This window comes from Panthera onca, chromosome B1, assembly GCF_046562875.1.
Source record: "Panthera onca isolate mPanOnc1 chromosome B1, mPanOnc1 haplotype 2, whole genome shotgun sequence".
Taxonomy (NCBI): Eukaryota; Metazoa; Chordata; class Mammalia; order Carnivora; family Felidae; genus Panthera; species Panthera onca.
In genome coordinates this window covers 64092153-64108277 of record NC_138342.1, presented here as the reverse complement: position 1 = coordinate 64108277, position 16125 = coordinate 64092153, and the positions used below count along the sequence as shown (strand labels likewise).

Below are 16125 nucleotides of genomic sequence, written 5' to 3'. Positions count from 1 at the left end.
ATGGCGCTCTAGGGCATGTGAAGCAGAAAGGGGCCCAAATTTTCAGCAGGTGGAGCCATCTGCTCACATTCAACTTCTTGGATCTTTATGCTTTACTTAACAACAATGAATAGAAATCATATAAAACTCTTCCCACTAGGACTTAGTTTAGGCCACAGACACAGGAGGTCAAAGTGGTAAGCATAGGTTTGAAAACAAGAGACACTAAAAGACACAGACATTTTCTTTTCCAAAAAAAATTTTTTTAAAAGCCAGGGAAAATCTTTAACTTATATATTTATCAACTTATTTTTTTCTATAAATTCAGTACAAAACTTCAAGTACTTTTTAATAGAGTTATTGATTTACTTTTCAACATGATTGACATAAAATCTCTTCACCAAGTTCCCTGAGCACATTTTCAAATGATTTGGTACTTAAAAGTTTGCATACATGATTTATCAAATATGTATCTGCTGCATGCATTTGGAGAAAGTCCTATGTACAATAACTGTACATCTACAGTTCTTTCTTATATCTGTATGTGCCACAAGAGGGAGCCCTCTCAACGATCTTTCTAAAAAGAAGTGAATTTGAATCAAAAGATTGTGGAAAATAGTACAAATACATTATATGTGTGTTGTTTTCTAAAAATAACATTTATGTTTTAGATGGGATGGGTTATGGTACAAGTTACAGGAAAACTGAACTAAAAGGCAATAAAGTTTTATATATATGTGTATATACACATATATGTGTATATGTATGTATATACACATATATATATGTGTATATACATATATATTTTATATATATGTATATACACATATGTATAAAACCAGTTATATCTCATTTTAATGATAATCAAGTATTTATTGAGTTCAAATTACGGATACGGCACTAAAACCAATGCTGAACTCTCTAAATTCAAGTAATCTGGGGACTGTATATTCTACACTATCTTTCTATCTGTCTATCCATTCTTTATTAAGATAGTAGAGGCCAGGCCTTACCCTGCCGTGTTCCTGTTAGAAACTGCTCTATAGAGATTCACAACATACATGAGCATAGCAAACTTCCAAAAAGCAAATTAAAAGGTCTGCAGATTTTAGTCTACTGCTGCCTAATTTTACCCATGTACCAACATCTATCGTACGATTACTGCTATCCAGCAAACATGGCACAATACCCAGTCTTCAAAGAATTTACAGTATACCTAGGAAGATATGACACATGTTCATCAACATACAGTAAAATAGAAGTCAGTAAATATAATTAGTGCCAAGCTAGTACTGTCAAGAGTTTCACAGAGGAATAATTCCACCTTTTTACCTAATTTGCCTAGAAAGGCTTCAGGTAGGCGCTGGAGAATAAAAAATAAATATGCTTTCATTAGACAGTGAAAAAGAAATGAAGCATTCTGTATGAAGCAATGGGAAGAAAATGCCTGGGCAGATTAGGCAATAGGAAAACACAAACGTGACTAAAAGGAAAGACTGAGTAATCATTAGTATCAACACTACTGTGCAGCCTCATCTGCAGTATTACAATAGACAAAGCTGTTTTCTCTGCTTCCTTTCTTTTCCTCCTCCTTCCTATCACCTGAGCAATCTTCCTAAAACACACACTCTCTCCTCTTAAAATACTTCAGTGTTTCCATCTGGCAGGACAGTGATTCTCAACTTTTCCACTTTTAGATGCAAGTCACAGAAGTCTCACATGTTAAACAGTCCCAAGAGCAGGTGCAGGTTTCAGGGAAATAGAAAGGGGCTTTTAAGAAGTAAAGCAAAACATGCCACATAGTAAAGGCCGGGCAGATCGACAGTATTCATAAAAGCTCTAAAACACGTAAATAATGGTATTTAAAGATTTCTCCAATCACCCCTCCCCATTGATAAGTCTTGACATGAAAAAGACTATGTTTTAGACACATTTAAACTTTTTCAAGTTCTTTACTGATTATATCAATAAAGAGTAAATTTATATTATTGACCAATAAGCACCAAGGAACCTAATTTTTAATGTCAGGTACGGATTTGACATAATATGAATAGTACTGTGAATTTTAGCTGCATTAACTATTTCATTAGCTTATAATTGTATAGCTATGACTTGTGTCATGGTGAAAAGATATTCAAAACATCATTCTTGTTCAGTTGAGTCATGTTTTTTTAAAAATCTATATCTGCTTTCTTACAGATTTCATCATTGACAAAATAATTATTAAAAACACACCAATAAAATAAAATTGAACTGACAAGTCCTACAATAGTTCATAATTGCCACTCAACTGTAACAGCAGCTGCCAACTACAGCTACGTCATAGATAAGACAGTCACAGTGAATTCGTGCAAGTTAGATGCAACTTTACTCTTTCATCTCTTACTCAAAAGAGTATTTTAAATTCAAGTAAATGAAGATTTTTTTAGAGTGATGGTATATTTTTTTAAACGAAGTCATTCACAAATGATACCTTAATTTCTAAATAGCAAATTATTTTTTATTACTTATTTATTATTATAACACATCTAAGAGCAAAGTCACAAATCGTAGAACTGACTGCCAGTTGAAAATTCACTGACTTAAAGGCCAAAGTCCAAATTTCTGAGCATAACATATAAACAAAGTTGTTCATGACTGGCATCTACCTACCATTTCCCACTCCTCTCATCTATGTCCCCTCACACTCCAGCCTTGCAGTTTCACAAAGGCCATTCTTCTTGCCTGAAGTGCCTGCCTGTTACAGTTTCACTCCCCATCACTCCAGGTGACTGACTACTCATCCCTCAAGGAAAAGTTAAGGCAAAAGGATTCTTTCTGTCCTTCTGTTTTCTCTGCTCCCAGCTTTCCCTTCCTCCACTCTTAGTTGCCTGGTATCTATCAGGTTGTAACTCTTTTCTTGTCTGTCTTCATTAGAATGTGAGCTCCTTGAGAATAAACACTGCTCCTTTTTCTTTGTGGTTTACAGTATCTATATCTAGCATATAACAACAGGTACATAATAAATATACTTTATGTATTTCAGTCAAATGAAATCTTTGCATGAGTAAAATACAGTACCAAAAAAGCTGTGACCAAGAAATGTCCCCAACTGCAATATTATACCTGTCTGATAATCTAAAATATAATCCTGTTTATTAAGTTTTAAACTCAAAGAAGCAAGAAAAAAAATCAATCATTAATTCAATCATTGATCAGATACACATCTTAACATACATAACACAAGTCAAACTTATCAGTACAGTGAATAACTATTAACGATAATTTAAAACTTCTTTACCAGTCTTACAAGTACTATAGCCGTTCATTATAAATTATACATAGTAATACATATTTTAAATATGTATTAGAATATATAAAATCGATTACAAATTTAGAATATTCTAAAACAGTTGCCTGTTTTTCTTTCCTTAAAAACAAATCATACCAGCTACAAACACAAAACATAAAATTTCATGAATTAGAGTTCCCATGTGATGAAATAATGATAACCCCCAAAATGATCCAATGTAACATCACTAGCTGCGTAACCACTTCTTAATTGCTAAGGGTGAGCAGTTCAAGTGAGATTGATGTCAAACTCCGTCCCTAAAGTAAGAAAACTTCTTTTGTACTTGTTATCTAAGCTCCTCATCACATGCAGTAAGGAACACACATTTTTTTTGTGTATAAGCGAAAATGATATTTAATCAATGACACTTGCTAGAATTAAACATCAGAACTATCCCCTTTTTTAAAAAAATGCCTTTTCAAATCTCAGCACAGCTTTGCCTACCTGGCTTTTATTTGGCTTTTCCTAGAAGCTGCTTCACTAGCAGTCATCGGTTCAGGAAGAGCTGAAGGAATAGAAGAATTCTTCGAAGAAAAAAATAAAACTTTTCATTTTGGTTTTCATTTCAATTGCAGAAAGTTTTATTTAAATGCTATAGATACACTCTTAAGCTTAAAAAGTACTGTCTGTGAAATACTTTCACCTCAGATACCTACAAAATATTCACATATATTTGCCAGATCTAATCTGCAAATACCACTTCATTCTACACAAATGTCACTTTCAATATTCATGTTCCACAGAATCCCTTGGAAAATAAACAGAACATCATCATATATCCACTTTACAAATAGGTAAATATTGGATAAAAAGAAGGATTATATTACATTTGTAAATCAATGACTATTTTCCAAATGACTTTGGAAAAGGCAGCAAACACCAAGCATATGAGTAAAGTGCTATTTCTATATACTGCAGATAATTTGCATGACACCGCTTGTAAAAAGTCTAGAAAACAAGAGCAGAAGACTTGTTTACGCTCTATAGAACGTTTGTCTTACAGTAGGCACCCAAATGCATATTTGCTGAATGAAAAACTAAAAATCCAGTTAAATGTCAAATGAATTTACTTTCATGACTATAATATTAGACCTGCCTGATTTTCAGCATCAACAGAGAATATATTACAGTGAGACTTAAAAACAAAAAAAAAATAGTATCAACTTCCTTATTTTTCTAGTGGGATGGACTAAGTTTTACATACCGAGACATCTATAAGAACAAGAGCCAGAATGATCTTTACAAAGTTGAGAATGGCTTAAAATTAGTGATGGGTTTAGACTTTTATTAAAAATTAGCAAAGACTTGCCACATACAGTTAATCTGACATAGTTAGGTATACTATGCAGACTGAATATAATTCAAAACCTCTAAATAGTATTTATTAGCTATTATCAACTCATCACCTTCCATGGACTTGGCACAGGGTTTTACATTTACTATTTGTGATCCTAATAATTATTACTTTGATGGAAAAAGAAATAGACATTAAGTAACTTCCCAAAATATACAAAATCAGTCACTGATAAAGACAGATCTGAACCCAAGTCTCTACATTTACAATACCTATGCTCTCTACACCAAAGGTAACCAAACTTATTTCAGTTTACCCAGTGCTTAGTGTCTCAGCAAGTTTTCATGACCCTCTCCAACTAAAGATCTAATAGTTCTGTTTATTTAAATGATAGGCCCAAACAACTTAATAATATTAATTTGTGCTGTGTCAAACAGATGTCACTGTGTGTCCCTCAAAAGGAAAAATATCCTGCTGTGCCCCAAGTCTGCAGTAGCTCCCTGGGGCACGTCAATACACAGTTTCTGGCAATTATGACTTTTTGTCAAAAATACTAATCACAAACACACTATCGGACCACTTGTCATGAAATAATTGTCACTTGTCATGAAATAATTTCACTTGTCATGAAATAATTCTGTAAGTATATGTATCTATATGTATATATCTATCTATATGGGATTTTAAATTCATATCCTACTTGAAAAACTACTTACATTGATGTTGGAGACTGGACAATCCTTTTTGGCAAATTTAAATGCAAAATAGGACACTTGAAATATGTCAGGTCTATGTTCTGGATCTGGTTCAAGCATGAACCCTGTAAGAACAGATTAAAATGTTAAGAAGTTTCACTGAACACACAGAAGCTATTTAGGGGCATGTTAAAAGAGTAAAAGGTATATACATATATTTTTTCCATTCTAAGATCAGTGATTCTAGTAAAGTTTGTTAATGTTATAGAAAATATAGAAATTGTTATTTTAGACATGAACAAATGTTAATATTCTTCTCACGAAGTGACACAAAACATGAGTTTTGTGAACTGAGGAATTATTCAAGAAAGTTCCAAACCCACAGTACAAGTCCTTATTGTCATTATTATCTAAAATACCTCTCCTAATTTTCAAAGGATCCTGAATCAAAGAGAAAAAATGTAAGTTGTGTGCATTATAATCTATTTAACAAAAGTAGTTCAGGGTTGACAATATAGTTTTCCGAGAACATTCTTTCTTCCCATAGTGATGCTAACAATATTCACCACATTTCTTATTTCTGCATGCTATTCACATCATGTTCAGAAGTATGAGCAGAGTTTTAAGGCTCTATTATAAGCAGATTTCACACCAGCCTCACAGCACTGCTTGAAATACCTGACCTTTTGTCTAACCAAAACGATCTTTTTTTCTAACCAAATGACCACTTGACTATTTCTTGGGTGACTTTTTAATTCACAAGTTCGCAAGAAGGCTGACATTTATACTCGATTCTATAACTGAGAAATTCGTATTTTGTTAAAACACCTCCATGTTCTAACTCTGTTTCACTGATTAACTCTAAATTCTTATAATGTTCAAATCACTTTTAAATCTATTTGGAATCTATGTATAGCATCAATTAGATCTGAGGTTTGCTAATAAAATTATAAATAGAAAAATCTAACTATATAAATGACTAAACTAAAATTAGAAATCAAAATGAATTAAATCGTCCTTTCAAATTTAAGCAACATTTGAACAATGTGTAATACATCTGCAACAGCATGATCAGCATGGGTTAAAAACACAGTTGTGTAGAAAATGACACTAACCACAAACTTAGAAATTGATTTAGGAAATTCTAAACCCTGTTTTAAAAATACTCTGCACATAACTTGATTTTATATGCTTAAAAAGGCTAACATATATCACTTATAAAATTGACTTTTTATTATTTTATCACCAGTGTTAGATGGAAATAACCAAAAATATTTACTATTAGTTTGTCTTTAACTTCATTCCAGAAAGGATTCGGGAAATCTACAGTTTATTTTATCCTCCAAAATTATATTTGTTCTTGATACCAACAAACATTAAATATTTTAAAAGTATAATAGTACATGATATGAAAATAAATTTAAACACTTTTAACAATAAATGCTTATTCATATAATTTTTAAAAACCAAACAAATCACAAGAAACCTGCCAAATTCACAAACTTACTCTGTTTTTCTATTCTAACAATTAAGTTTATTTCACTTTTAAAATCTAATCTCAACTGTAGCAAATTATAATATTTATATTTATATAAATATATAATAGACCTGAAAAGGCATAAAAAACTATAAGATTTTTTAAATATATGAGAAAATTAGAACTAACAGAAAAGTAACAGCTGAGGGCCCCTCACCTCCCAAAAAAACCTAGGATAATGATGTCAGTAAAGAAACTGTATATGATTTTGTCCTATAAATGTAGGCCAAAAATTTAGCTCTCTACTTTATAGCTGTCAGAACAAATAGAGCAACATGATCCATTACAAGAATCACAGTATACTTAGTACGAAAACAAACCAGGTACTAAGAAAAAGCACTATTCCTGATATTGAAAGCAAAAAGTAAATTCTCCTTGGAGTCTTTATAAAAAAGGCTCACAGAGTGAACAATATCCTTAAGAAATCGCAGTGAGTGACAAAGGGCCATTCCTTCCATGATGATCAGTGACATAACACCTAACTGCATTTCAGCACAAGAAAATCTATGAAAGCAAAGAAAAGTATGACACAAGAATATACTTTTCTGGCCTGACTTAATCTAGGAAAATCTTTTCAAGTATCTAGAATAGAAAAGAATGATCCTTCAGGCAATCCTATATATAGTTTCTTTCTTAGTAATGAAAAGCAAGGGAAAATAAATTTGAGATTTCATGTTCTCTAACCAGTGTCTTTATAGGTAACTCTCCCAACTTAGGCACTGCACAACATCCCCTAATTATTAGGTAACCAAGCTGTGAGTAACCAAGCTGATATCATTTTATAAGCAAACAAAAGGACATCTAACACCTGGCTCATGTTTTCATGTAGGACTACATCTACTAAAGTCAGTTTAAGTTTGTGAACTGTACTGATCCCATTCATGGTACATAAAATCAGTTTAAACGGTCATGACTATCATTTATTTTAATAAAATAGAATATAAAATATTAGAGTGCATTAATATGGTAAGTATAAGCAATGTTTCATGAAACCTGTTTTTTGTGTGTGTGTGTTTGTGTGCGCATGTGTGTATGTGTATGAGGTCATAACTAAAATGTAATTTTTACTATGGATCTCAGTTTGAAAACCACTGTACTAGTGACCTCTCTCTCTACTTTATAACTCATTCCTCTCCAAGAAAAAGACAGTGAGTTGTCTAATTGTTAGATAAGAAAAAAGAAATAAGCACCCACATTCATCAATCTCTGATACTCTTTCTTTCAGAACGATTCTCAGGACATGTTATATTCTCTCTGCAACCATGTTTTGTAAATGGCGTGCTTCTCGGGAGGAAGTCTATGGCTTTCCAGCATTGCCTATCATTAGGTGTAAGTAAATTTGGGGATTGAATACAGATTAACAGGTCCATTTGCCTTCAGATCTAAATTTCATTCTGCAATCTGCTTTATTAGTACTGATGTTGACACTTTTACCTGATGAGCTCCTGTGTCCTATCTCTGACTTGATTCTAATTCAAAGTATAAGAAGACTGAAATCCATAGGTAGAACATGGCTATATTTTTATCTCTGAACATTTTTATATTAGATATTATCAGCCATTTAAAAAGAAAAATATCAATAAGGCATCTTTAAGCATTTAATTTAAATAATATAATTTCCCAAACTGTCCAAGAGAATGGGTTGCAAAATGTACTCCTGGATTACTGAATGATATAATCTGGAGTAGAGAGGTATCAACTCTAATCTAGCTAAACAATGAGGCATATCTACTAAGAATGACAACTTCAGTTTTTTAAGTAATTTATCCATTTTCTCTCACAATAATTAAACCTCAAGTGTAGTGTTTTAGTAACTCCTACTTCAAAGACAACAAAACCATATCATCTACAAATATATAATCCTGAAATGATTGATTAAGAAATATATGTGTCTAGTTCATCCAAAAGTTAATCAAGTGTTTGAGTTCAAAAAAAAAGGGGAGGGGGGCAGAGAAGTTAGAATACACCCTTGTTTACTCAATTTAAAGTGATCATGTGAATCCTCATGGAACATTCCCACTGACCTTGATTCTACTGAAAATATAAGATCAACTTTTAAAATATTAGCCACATGGAAATGAAAGGCTATTTCTCTGTTCCTCTTAATTGCATGACTCTATTGATACAAACACTACTAACACACCCTCAGAACACAAAATAGTCCGAGCACTGAAGGTAGTGTATGATCAAACCACCACAGTACTTCCAACTGGAGTATCAGACAAAAAACACTTGCCCAAGGCAGCTGAAATAGTTATGTTTATAACAAACTTTGTGCAGGGAGGTAAAACATCTATGCATATTCCAACAAAAAGCACAACTGATGGAGCAGCAGTGGCTGCTGCTGTAGCACTAACCAAGTTAAAGTACGGTTTCACCAAAGACTCAACCCAAAAATTAAATAAAGTCATTCCCGTTCAAGTTATACAAAATGATAGATCCACACCTGGACCTAAGTAAAAGTTAAACCAGCCTCTCCAACAGCTCAACAAATTTAACAGGAAAATACTCTGGACAGAAGTCTCAAAAGAATTTATCTGCTTAAAATCTTGCTCAATTGTTTTCCTTTCATAAAGACACTTTTTCTCTCCCAAAGACTTCTATTTACTACGCTTATAGTAAAAAAGCTAAAAAGAGAAACACCCACTCTGATTATACAACAAAAATACTCTAAGCATTAACTTGTTATTTTTATCTGTTAACCTATGGAGATTATCACAGAGCTTCCTCAACTTACATGGGGTTACATCCCAATAAACCCAATGTAAATTAAAAATACTGTAGGTCAAAAATGTAATACATTTAATTAATACATTTAATACACCTAACCTACTGAACATATAACTTAGCCTAGCCAACCTTAGACATGCTCAGAACACTTACGTTAGCCTGCAGTTGGGCAAAATCAGCTAACACAAAGCCTATTTTGTAATAAAGTGTTGAATATCTCATGTAATTTATCAAATACTGTACTGAAAGGAAAAAACAAAATGAATGTATGGGCACAGAATGCTAGAAAGTGTCATCGTCACCCCCGTGATCACGCGGCTGAGTGGAAGCTGCAGCTCAATGCTGCTGTCCGGCATCATGAGAGCAATGCAACACATCTCACTAGTTGGCAAAAGATGAAAATTCAAAAATCGAAGTATGGTTTCTACTGAAATGGTATCACACCCATTGTAAAATTCAAAAACCAGAAGCTGAATCATCATAAAACCAGGGACCAAGTGCATTAGAAACTTCTATGTTAGGAATATAGGTCCTACATAATTTATTCTATGGAGTGCTAAAATGAAACTAAATTTAACAGCCAATAACTGTGAACTGTGTTCAATCATAACTGAAACACTAAATGGCACTATAAATATACCAGGATAGTATATTTGGGATAGTCCTGGTAGCTGTCCCTAGACGTCACTGATCAGAGCCCTCTTTCTATATCTGCCAGAGCAGTAACTCAGGGGCAATGACTGGAAATCTCCAAGAAACTCCTATCTTAATCTTTCATTTCTTTCCAAAGGTACATTAAAATGTCTGAGATTATTTTCAAAAATAATATAGAAGAGTGGGTAAAGCCATACATGAAAAAAAGATTGACTGTGAGTTCTTAATCACTGAAGTTGTATAACAAGTACATGATAATTCACTGAACTGTTCGGTCTTTATTTGTATATTTTTTATTTCCATAATAAACTTTAGGTGTATTAAAAACAAGCAAGAAAGTTACTGTTTCCCCACAGAAAATAGGTATTAAAATAAATTTATTTATTATTAAAATGATTGGAAGTAACAAGTCTTAGTATGGATGTGGAGAAAAGGAAAGCCTTGGACAATGTTAGCGTGCAAACTGGCGTAGACACTGTGGTAAAGAGTACTGGAGGTCCCTCCAAAAGTTAATATTAGAACTACCATATGACCCAGTGACTCCACTTCTGGATATTTATCCAAAGAAAACAAAAAGAGCTTAAAAAGGTATCTGCACCCCCATATTCAGTGCGGCATTATTCATAATAGCAAAGGCATAGAAGCAACCTAAGTTTCCACTGATGGGTCAATAAATATCACACACACACACACACACACACACACACACACACACACACACACAAGAATACTATTTGGCCATTAAAAAGGAAGGAAATCTTGCCATGTGAAACAACATGGATGGACCTGAGGGCATTATGCTAAGTGAAGCTAAGACATAGAAAAACAAATACCATATGATCTCACTTATATGTGGAATGTTAAAAAAAAAAAAAAATTAACTCATAACTATAGAGAACAGATTGGTGGTTGCCAGAGGTAGAGAGGGGAAGGGATGGACAAAATGAGGGAAGGTGGTCAAAAGGGACAAACTTCCAGTTACAAAATAAATAAGTTCTGGGGATTTACTGCACACAGCATGGTGACTATAGTTAATAATATTGCATTACATATTTGAAAGTTGCTAAAAGAATAGGTCTTAAAACTTCTAGTCACCAGGTAGAAAATAACATGTAACTATGTGAGGTGATAAATGTTACCAAGACTTATTGTGGTGATCATTTCACAATACATACATGTATCAAATCATTATATTACATATCCGGAACTAATGCAATACTATATATCAACTATATTTCAATTAAAAAAAAAAAAAACAAATTTAAGTCAAGTAGATAAGCTGAGAAAAGCTTAAGTTACAGAACTACAAAGCAACTGAGAAGACCTAAAAGTAAGAAAAACAAAGCTTTCCCTGCTGTTCATATAAATCACTACATCACTGAACAAAATAAGCAGTGAGAAACATAATCTTACTGGTTGGTTACATTTAACACTATATTCTTGAGTATTTAACTTATGGTAAGCCTTTGATACAGCCACCATTAATCTGTAAAACCAAGTTCTGCTTCATAGCATCCAAAGAAATCTCTGAAGGAAATGAACATCCTAATGCATTTCTGAAACTCATTACCCAGATGCCCTGCCCCTTACCCAGAAAATCAAAAACTGGGTTCGCTCAGGAAGAATTATAATAATGATATCAGTAGTAGTGGTAGTTATTGGAGTAGTAATAATGGTACTATTAAAAGCCATGTCTTACTGAATACTTACACATGCTTACACTTTTCATACTTTTCATAATTCATTTAATTTTCACAACTGTAAGAGGTAGATACATTTAATATGCTCATTTTATAAATTGGATTAAGATAAATGGAGGTGCCCAATGTTATGAATCAAATAAGTGATAGAGCAGATGTAGGCCCAGGCCCTTTGGCTCAAGGCCTTCTTAATGTCTACAATGTACTTCTTTAACCACCTTACAACACAGATGCTAAAAGAAAGGTAAGGCAGCCAGCCCTCTGTTCACTCATGGTAACTACTCAGTAATCCCATCAGTTATGCTTCCCTTTCTCCTCTAAATGCTCTTTAAGTTCTTTTCAACTCGTAGATCCATAATGAAAGTGCTTCTTCTCTCCTCCCTTCCAATTCACCTTTATTACTTGCCCATTGGAAAAGTTAACAAAAGCTAAGAAGAAAAACTCCTAATAATTGATTCTGCTACTTTTAAGATGAAAAGTCAGCAGGAAAGTAGGATGAAATTAATAGCTAAACTGAACTTTATGGACAGTAGGTAATAATAATTACCCTTGACCAGATTAGTGACAAAAGTATATGCAAATTCTTATGTAACCACAAACCATACACTTTTAACAAAGATTAGGCAGAGCTATTTCATTTTCTTTTTTTTTTTTTTAAATGTATATTTAAGAGAGACGAAGTGCGAGCAGGGGAGGGTCAGGGAGAGAGGGAGACACAATCTGAAGCAGGCTCCAGCCTCTGAGCTGTCAGCACAGAGCCCGACACGGGGCTCAAGTTCATGAACCATGAGATCATGACCTGAGCCAAAGTCGGATGCTTAACCAACTAAGCCACCCAGGCGCCCCAGAGCTATTTCATTTTCAAAAACCCTGAGTCATATAAAATAGAGGCAAGCAGCATTAGTAAAACTGTTAATACTAAAAATATATATGGTTTTTAATGCTTTGTTTTATATTAATACGTGGGGACAACTACATTGTATGAATAACCAACTAGTAATAAAATGTTTCACTTTGAAAAACTATGAGCACAACTAGGCAATGCCCAGTTTTCTGAATGTACAATTTGAAAGCAATGTAAATCACTAATTATATTATCATAAAAGGAGATGGAGAAACCTAAATAGGACGGTAGGAAACAAGCAAGGTCACTTGTAAAAAAATTCAAAGAATAAAACTGCAAAGAACCTAAGTGTTTTCTAAAAAACATTGCATTGTAAATATCTTCTTGTTTAAAAAAAATCTCTACTATTTCCGGTAGCGGCAGTTCGAGCCGCCAAAGCAAAATGGAACAAAGTCAGAGTGGTGGTTATGGCCCTGGAGGTGGCGAGAAGGATGACAAGGTCAAGAAAAAGAAGTACGAACCTCCTGTACCAACCAGAGTGGGGGAAAAAGAAGAAGAAAACAAAGGGACCAGATGCTGCCAGCAAGCTGCCACTGGTGACACCTCACACTCAGCGCTGCTTAAAATTACTGAAGTTAAAGAGAATTAGACTATCTTCTCATGGAGGAAGAATTCATTAGAAATCAGGAACAAATGAAGCCTTTAGAAGAAAAGCAAGAGGAGGAAAGATCAAAGGTGGATGATCTGAGGGGGACCCCAATGTCGGTAGGAACGTTGGAAGAGATCATTGATGACAATCACGCCATCATGTCCACATCTGTGGGCTCAAACACTACGTCAGCATTCTTTCCTTTGTAGACCAGGACCTGCTGGAGCCAGGCTGCTCAGTCCTGCTCAACCACAAGGTACGTGCCGTCATAGGGGTGCTCATGGATGACACGGATCCCTTGGTCACGGTGATGAAAGTAGAAAAGGCTCCCCAGGAAACCTATGCTGATATTGGGGGGTTGGACAACCAAATCCAGGAAATTAAGTAATCTGTGGAGCTTCCTCTCACTCATCCTGAATATTATGAAGAGATGGGAATAAAGCCCCCAAAAGGGGTCATTCTCTATGGACCACCTGGCACAAGTAAAACCTTATTAGCCACAGCAGTAGCAAACCAAACCTCAGCCACTTTCCTAAGAGTGGTTGGCTCTGAACTTATTCAGAAGTACATAGGTGATGGGCCCAAACTCGTTCAGGAGTTATTTTGAGTTGCAGAAGAACATGCGCCATCCATCATGTTTATTAATGAAATTGATGCCATTGGAACAAAAAGATATGATTCAAATTCCGGTGGTGAAAGAGAAATCCAACAAACAAGGTTGGAACTGTTGAACCAGCTGGATGGATTTGATTCAAGGGGTGACGTGAAAGTTATCATGGCCACAAACTGAATAGAAACTTTGGATCCAGCACTTATCAGACCAGGCCACATTGACAGGAAAATTGAGTTCCCCCTGCCTGATGAAAAGACTAAGAGGCACATCTTTCAGATCCACACAAGCAGGATGACGCTGGCCAATGACGTGACCCTACAGGACTTAATAATGGCTAAAGATGACCTCCTGGGGCCGACATCAAGGTGATCTGTACAGAAGCTGGTCTGATGGCCTTGAGAGAACGCAGAATGAAAGTAACAAATGAAGACTTCATAAAATCTAAAGAAAATGTTCTTTTTTTTTTAAATTTTTTTTTTAACATTTATTTATTTTTGAGACAGAGAGAGACAGAGCATGAATGGGGGAGGGGCAGAGAGAGAGGGAGACACAGAATTGGAAGCAGGCTCCAGGCTCTGAGCCATCAGCCCAGAGCCCGACGCGGGGCTCAAACTCACGGACCGCGAGATCGTGACCTGAGCTGAAGTCGGACGCTTAACCGACTGAGCCACCCAGGCGCCCCAAGAAAATGTTCTTTATAAAAAACAATAAAGCACCCCTGAAGGCCTCGACTTGTAAGCGACCACATCTGCCTCCAAGGAAATAGTTGGGAGCGTCCCGAATCCTCAGAGGGATGAGGCTGGGAAGCCGCCCAGAGAAACCCACGTTCCAGTTGATCTCTCTTAGCAAAACCTCCCGTGTCCTTTTTTGAGCACGCTGTGTAGGGTGCCCGCCAGGCTGCCTTCATGTGTTGTCCACATGCAGTGCTCTCCCCCCAATAAAGTGAGCTCCTCCTCAGTTCAAAAAAAAAAAAAAAAAAAATCTCTACTTTGTAAACCTTTTATTACATCAAGACAATATTTAAAAAGTAAAGCCCAGGAGGTAAAATAGCAACATTTACTTGAATGTTTTTATTTTATTCAAATTTTTTTCTGTCCAGCTCTCAGACAGAAGTTTAAAACATTAATACATGGTCAAATTTATATTAATGTTTATATTAACAGATAAAAACTAAAATCTATACATTTACTGACAAATAAAGGAAGCATATGATGTACAGTAAGGTGTCAATGAACTAGAGCCCAATTACATCCTAAAATTATCAAAAGTGTTTAGGTTTTCCTCCTTCCCATTACCCACAAACACATACTTATACACACATACACAGAAAAGGGAAAAAACAACCCAACTCAAGAAAATAAGATCTTACTACCAGAAGCAAGCTAAATCACAAATCAGTGTATATACTCTCCAGTCTCTCATACAACAATGTCCAATGAGAATATTCAGAGTTTCCAAGACACTGCAAGATCCCCAACAAAACCCTCAGTTGTGATTAAAACATTATACTTAGCAACAAGACAGTCACAATTACAACAATTTGCAAGGACCTCAATAAGGTTAAACTTCAATTAGCCAGAACACACAACAGCCAAAGTAAATTAAATTCCTCAATCTGTTCTTTGAGCATTCCAATCAAGAGTTCTTTCATGCTTTTAATGCCCTAATTTTTGGACAATGAAGGAGGAAAGCTACTGAACAGATGGGTTAGGAGTCTGTTTATTCAAATATACTCCAAAGGTAGATTTGCTTTTTAAAAAATCACATTCTATCAAATGGCAGGCTAAAAATAACTGGGATAATAGGAAAAATAGAGCTGGGTCAGACCCCTGAGAAACTATACAACTTTGTCAACCAGGGCACTGACAAAAACATTAACTGGTACCTGGGAAGGTAACTCAGACTGCCCAGGCAGGTAGTTTAATTTGGCTGGAAGCTGCCACAAGGATATAAAAACACATCAAAACAAGGCTGGAAGTATTCAACCAATAAAGATAAAAATGGAACTCTAAGCCAGCAAGGGGTGCTATTCAGGGGGCCACCCATTAATAGGGAGCAGCACTAAACAGAAGTAGATCTCTCTGTGAAGAAAACCCCAG

The 16125-nt window shown here is 34.9% G+C and overlaps 1 protein-coding gene and 1 pseudogene across 6 annotated transcripts in view; one reads left to right on the top strand and one right to left on the bottom strand.

Annotated features, from left to right (window-relative positions):
• BMP2K (BMP2 inducible kinase) overlaps window positions 1–16125 on the bottom strand; it is a 129328-nt gene that overhangs the window by 38468 nt on the left and 74735 nt on the right. For all 6 annotated transcript variants that reach the window (XM_060654802.3, XM_060654804.3, XM_060654803.3 and 3 more), the window contains 2 exons: window positions 5321–5424; window positions 3755–3834 (listed from right to left, as the gene is read on the bottom strand). In XM_060654802.3, coding sequence (XP_060510785.2) covers window positions 3755–3834; window positions 5321–5424 — 184 coding nt within the window. The remainder of the gene's footprint in view (window positions 1–3754; window positions 3835–5320; window positions 5425–16125) is intronic.
• On the top strand, window positions 13188–15384 carry LOC132692388 (26S proteasome regulatory subunit 4 pseudogene; annotated as a pseudogene).